The 6,000-nt window shown below is 52.4% G+C and overlaps 1 protein-coding gene across 21 annotated transcripts in view; it reads right to left on the bottom strand.

The window, feature by feature from the left end:
- PLEKHA6 (pleckstrin homology domain containing A6) overlaps nt 1–6,000 on the bottom strand; it is a 161,028-nt gene that overhangs the window by 25,382 nt on the left and 129,646 nt on the right. For all 21 annotated transcript variants that reach the window (XM_017881037.1, XM_017881032.1, XM_017881030.1 and 18 more), the window contains 5 exons: nt 5,373–5,453; nt 5,010–5,159; nt 3,542–3,637; nt 1,822–1,933; nt 1,065–1,204 (listed from right to left, as the gene is read on the bottom strand). In XM_017881037.1, the coding sequence (XP_017736526.1) occupies nt 1,065–1,204; nt 1,822–1,933; nt 3,542–3,637; nt 5,010–5,159; nt 5,373–5,453 (579 nt within the window). The remainder of the gene's footprint in view (nt 1–1,064; nt 1,205–1,821; nt 1,934–3,541; nt 3,638–5,009; nt 5,160–5,372; nt 5,454–6,000) is intronic.

Raw genomic sequence — 6,000 nt, 5'->3', positions numbered from 1 at the left:
AGACGGAGTCTTGTTCTGTCACCCAGGCTGGAGTGCAGTGGCGCGATCTCCGCTCACTGCAAGCTCCACCTCCCAGGTTCATGCCATTCTCCTGCCTCAGCCTCCCAAGTAGCCGGGACTACAGGTGCCCACCACCACGCCCGGCTAATTTTTTATATTTTTTAGTAGAGACAGGGTTTCACCATGTTAGCCAGGATGGTCTTGATTTCCTGATCTCGTGATCTGCCTGCCTTGGCCTCCCAAAGTGCTGGGATTACAGGCATGAGCCACCACACCCAGCCTCTTTCTTTTATTTTTTTATTATTATTTTTTGAGACGGAGTCTCACTCTGTCACCAGGCTGAAGTGCAGCGGTGCGATCTTGGCTCACTGAAACCTCTGCCTCCTGGGTTCAAGCAATTCTCCTGCCTCAGCCTCCTGAGTAGCTGGGACTACAGGCATGCGCCACCACGCTCAGCTAATTTTTGTATTTTTTGCATTTTTTTTTTTTTTTTTCGGTAGAGATAGGGTTTCACCATGTTGGCCAGGATGGTCTCTATCTGCTGACCTCGTGATCCACCTGCCTTGGCCTCCCAAAATGCTGGGATTATAGGCATGAGCCACCATGCCTGGCCATGTGTGTATCTTTCTAAAAGGGCCTCATGGCACCCCAATGCCCACGGTTGAGCCCCAGAAAACACTTGCTGATTGACTGACTAGGAAACTGCTCCCCACACTGACTTTTCACCCTGTTGCTATCCTGGCATCATCCTGGATTTAAATTCTTGTGAAATGCGTGCTGTCTCCTATCCAACTTCATGCTGTCTCCTATCCATCCTGGTGCCCAGGAATAGGCTTCACTGAAAGGGAGCTAAAGATGACAGATGGAGATGAGAACAGGTAAAGGGGAAACCTGGAGAGAAGCTCACAGAATGGGGTGTGAGAATGACCTCCTTAAATAAAGAGCTCCAGCACTAGGGCTGGAGGCCTGTGGGGAAGAGATGGGCACAGAAGTTGTATAATTTCAGACAAATGAGGATCTGGTCCTCCCCCCCCACCTACCTTCTACTGCATTTCTCAACTTACCTCGTTGGAGCCAGGCTTGGTGGGGGACCCCTGAGAGCCCGACACCAGTGAAAAGGGGCTCAGGGGGCTGGTGAGGCTGGCAGAGCTGAGGGGGCTGGCCGGGCTGTTGGAGCTGTAGGTAGCTGAGGGGCCAAGTCCTCCTTGGGGGAAACAGAAGGGGACGGGTGAGCAATGGAGGAGGGGTGCAGCCTGGTGGGTAGATAGATGGGCACTGTGAGTGGAGGTGGCAGGGAGAAGCCAGATCCAGGGATGTGGGAGGGCAGACTTAGTGTCTCAGGGCCACCTGGGCCTGCCAAAGGGACTCATTACAGGTTCTGGGACCACAGGCTGACTGTTGAGAGGTGTGCTGGGTGGGGAAGATGATAGATGAAAATGATACTGTTGTCCCTGAGGTGTCAAGGAAAGCCAGTCTGAGGTCCCAGGGCTCAAGGAAAACTAATGTAGGGGTCACAGGTCACGAGTGGGCCCATGTGCTTGGGGGTTGGGGAGGCTTAGGTGCTTTTGACCTTTTTTTGGGGGAGGACTTTAGAGTGTCAGGGTCAACAGTGTCTCTGAGTTGTCTACTTAGTCTATTCTGTCAGGGGTAAAGGAGCCCTACCTACCGCCCTAGAACCCAGGGGAAGATTCTGACGTCCCAAGAAGGCCCTGCCTGGCCCTGAACACAGTGTGAGCTGGCAGGAGTGGGATGGAGGCCAGAAATACTGGAGCACTCCTGGTGAGGCAGGCAGCCTAGGAGGCTGGCACAGGAGGCACCCACCTCTGTGCTTGGCAGTGTCCGTGCCCCGGGAGGGGTTGTTCTTCCTCAGCCCCTCCATCACGTCCTGGATCCTCCAGATCTCCTTTTGGATTTGCCGGTTCAGCACCTCATTCTGAAGCAGCCACACAGTGAATCAAAGGAAATGGCCACAAGGAGTTTCCCTCAGCCCAGACCCCTCGGAACCCACATCCCTTTGGGCCAGCAGGAGGCAGGCACCCTGTACACACACACACACACACACACACACACACACGCCCCTCCAGCAGTCATCTTTCCCATGGGCTGCCTCTGTCTTCAGCCTCTGGGAGATGGCACCCCAGAATTGCCTGAGTCTCTGAACCAAGACTGAGGACGCACCCTTCTGAGTTCCCCCGGGGGAATCGTGGCTGGTTTGTGAGTGAATGCCCATCTAAGTGAACACTTTATGGTATCCTGGTTTTCGTGGGGCAAGAGCTTCCATTTTACTGCTTTTCTTCACATCCAAACAGCCCTTTTCTAACACCCACTCCCAGCGTATGCCTGAGGAGTCATGAATTCAATTACAGTTGACACTCTAAAAGGTAAGACCTCCCATTTATTTAGCATCCCTCAGCACCAGGCACTATGCCAAGCACTTTGCATATACAGTGCTAACTCTTTTCGGCTGCACGACTCTAGGAGATAAGGGCAGCAGCTGTCCCCTCTTCAGAGATGAAGAGACTCACACCCAAGGCCATCTATTTAGTAAGCAGCATGGCCATCATCTAAATATGGGTCTATTTGGACTCGAAGGTTAGTGCCCTTGACCACAACCCTATCCCCCCTCCTAAAATGTCTGTGCTTCAAGTGAGGCTTGGCCATGGGACATTGTGGTATTTGGGTCCTCTGGACCAGGTGGGTCTTCATCCTACCTAACCAGCTGCAAGGTAAGGGTGGTGAGTGGCATTACCAGGAGTGAAACAGAAGAAAATAGGGGAAACCAGTTGTTAACTGCATCAGAGAGACAGGGCTCGCAAACTAGCTAGAGAAGAGGCAGGGCCTGGGTGAAGAAAAGGTAGAGGGAAGAAAAGAACAAGAACTCCCCAAGACCATCAGGTCAATCCTCCTGCCTCCGGGCAGACTGTTTCTAACCCATCCCAGGAAGAAAAGCCTCTTTCCTATCTAGAAATTCCTACCGCCCACTCTTCTAGTGCCTGAGTTATTTATATTTACATGTCTGTTTTTAAATCCTGCTGGGCACAGTGGCTCATGCCTATAATCCCAGCACTTTGGGAGGCTGAGGCAGGAGGACCACTTGAGCTCAGGAGTTAGAGACCAGCCTGGTCAACATAGGGAGACCCTGTCTCTATAAAAAATAAAAAAAACTAGCCGGGCATGGTGGTTCATGATGGTCCTAGCTACTCAGGAGGCTAAGGTGGGAGGATTGCTTGAACCCAGGGCAGTCAAGGCTGCAGGGAGCTGTGCTTGCACCACTGCACTCCAACCTGAGCAACAGAGCCAAGACCCCTTCCCAAGAGAAAAAAAAATCCTTTCAATCATAAAACACCTTGTGTCTAACTGAAGTCTCCCAAGCTTCAGCTTTAGCTCCTTCCCCTGTGAGATGAACCTAAAGTGTCCCATTATCTTCATCCTGAAACTTAGAGTCTGTTATCAGTGACCTGAACCTTTGCTTTTGTCTCGAGGCCAACTCCTCATCTTTAGTCACATCCCAATCCCTGCCAGCTCAGGGGCCCTTCTTCACCTGGGTGTCCAAATTGAGCTGCTCCCAGAGGTCATCGTGCAGGGCAGAGACCTCAGACTCGAGGTGCTCATACTCTATGGTGCTGTTCGTCAGGGCCTGTGGGGGTAAGAGGTGTTCACTGAGAAAGCCGCCATCACCAAGGGATTCCTCCTTATCCTGAAACGGGCACTGGGGCCAGGGTACCAGAGGCCCAAAGATCTGGGGAAGAGGGCATGGAGGGACCAAAAGAGAGGGGCACCAGGCTGAGACATTCTGGTGACAGCCAAACACTAGCCTTACAAGAGATGTAACAGCCCATCCCACCACCAACTGAAATAAAGAGAAAATAGAGAGGGATGATATCACTTCCATACCCTCCTATTCTCCCCAGATTAGGGGATAAAAACTAGAGGGCATAGCCTGGGGAAAATGACAAGACCCCATCTCTACAAATTACAAAAGTTAGCTGGGCATGGTGGTACGCCCCTGTAGTCCTGGAGATTTGGGGGCTGAGGCAGGAGGATCACTTGAACCCTGGAGATGGAGACTGCAGTGAGCTGTGTTTCCACCACTGCACTCCAGCCTGGGCGACAGAGTGAGACCCTGTCCTTTAAAAAAAAAATTTTTTTTTTAAGTGGAGGGCAAAGAGAAAAGAGCCTGAAGGAGGATATTTGTTATCCGGAGGTTAGCGAGCTCCCTCCTTTCTGAGCCACACTTTCACGGGGCTTTAGCTGCTGCTTCTTGGAGACATTCTCCAAGCAGTCCGTGCCGGAAGGTCTGCCTTTACCTGCTGGGAAGTAGTGACCAAGGCAGCAGCCTTTTTTTTTTTTTTTTTTTCTTTAGATGGAGTTTCACTCTTGTTGCCCAGGCTGGAGTGCAGTGGTGCCATCTTGGCTCACAGCAACCTCCGCCTTTTGGGCTCAAGCGATTCTCCTGCCTCAGCCTCTTGAGTATCTGGGACTACAGGCATGTGCCACCATGACCAGCTAATTTTGTATTTTCAGTAGAGACGGAGTTTCTCCATGTTAGTCAGGCTGGTCTCAAACTCTCGACCTCAGGTGATCCGCCCGCCTTGGCCTCCCAAAGTGCTGGGATTACAGGCGTGAGCCACCACGGCCGGCTGGCAGCAGCTTTTTTGTCAGTGCTTTGCTTCTCCGAGGGAGAAGACAGAATTGGGCAGCAGAGGTGTTAACATAGCCAAGGAAATAAGTAACTCACAACTTCATGCTGTCCCAAAGAAATCCAGGTACAGGTATAGCTTGTGGGAAATAAGCTCATCTCCTCAGTGGAGACTAGAATGAGCAGTCTGGTTGACTTGCTATTTATTTGCAGAGCAATGTTGAGGTCTTTGTTTATGTCCCTCTGCACGGGAGGACTCAGCTTTTGTCCTCTGAGGAAAACTGGACTAGGACAGCACAAGCTGGGAGGTGGTTGCCCTCCTGCCTAGTGCTGATCAGGTGGGGTGCATAAATCCTGCTCCCTGGGTTACCGTGGTCGCCTGAGATAGCTCCACACGGATGTTGATGAGCTGGTTCTGCAGAGAATCCTTTTTGTGCCGCAGCTTTTCTGGGTAGGCGGGCTGGCTTCCAAACATCTCCAGCTCCTGGTGGGTCCCCATCAAGGCACTTTCCAGGCTCTCCTGAAGAAAGGCAGGGGAATGACATGAGCAGCCCTGACAGCTCCTCTCTAGGATTGAACAGCAGAGGCCTGAGACCTTAGAGGTTCAACAGGGAGTTGAGTGGAGGCTGTCCTTGCTTTGTCATCTTAGTCAGGATGGAGACAGCAGCCCACAACCTTCTCCAAGCCAGCCTCACCCATCTGCCCCAGCTTAAAGCCACCCCCAGCTTCTCACCTTCTCAGCTCGGAGCTGCTGCACCAGCCGGTCCTGCTCCCTCACCACCTTGTTCTGCTCACACAATTTTCCCAGCAGCTTCTAGGGTCCCAGAGAGTGGGGAAGGAGAGGGAGAAAGAAGGGGATGAAGGACACAGTTTGGTGGGGACCTGGGAGTTATAGGGCCTGGCCTCTGGATACCCTCTCCTTTCTCCTGCCGAGAAAGGCCTTCACCTTGCCCTTGGTGGCTCCTGAGAACAAGAAGATGGGTCTTCATCTTGGGAGGGGAGGTATGCTTACTCTCTGAGGAAGTCAGTTGGGTTAAGAGGGCTGAGAGCCAAGTGTTAAGCTCTGGCACCCCCATCCTTCCAAGGGTTGCCATTCACGAAGGACGGAGGAGATGATGTGACCTCACCTCCTAGGCTGGACTGAAGTGGCGGGCCGGGTGTCAGAACAAGCAGTCTTAGAAAAGCAGTGAGCAATAGAAACTGTCCCTCAATCCCACAGAACCTTCTCCCTTCTCTCTCAAGATCCTGTTCTTCCCTCTTGCCTCCAAAGTCTCAGGATGGCTGACCCTCCCTCTGAGGTCTAGTCCTTTCAGGAAGGAACCTCTCCCAGTCTCACTGGGCAGATCCACTCCCAAGCAGGG

This window comes from Rhinopithecus bieti, unplaced genomic scaffold (assembly GCF_001698545.2).
Source record: "Rhinopithecus bieti isolate Rb0 unplaced genomic scaffold, ASM169854v2 scaffold_12049, whole genome shotgun sequence".
Classification (NCBI taxonomy): Eukaryota; Metazoa; Chordata; class Mammalia; order Primates; family Cercopithecidae; genus Rhinopithecus; species Rhinopithecus bieti.
This window is presented reverse-complemented; position numbering and strand designations above follow the sequence as displayed.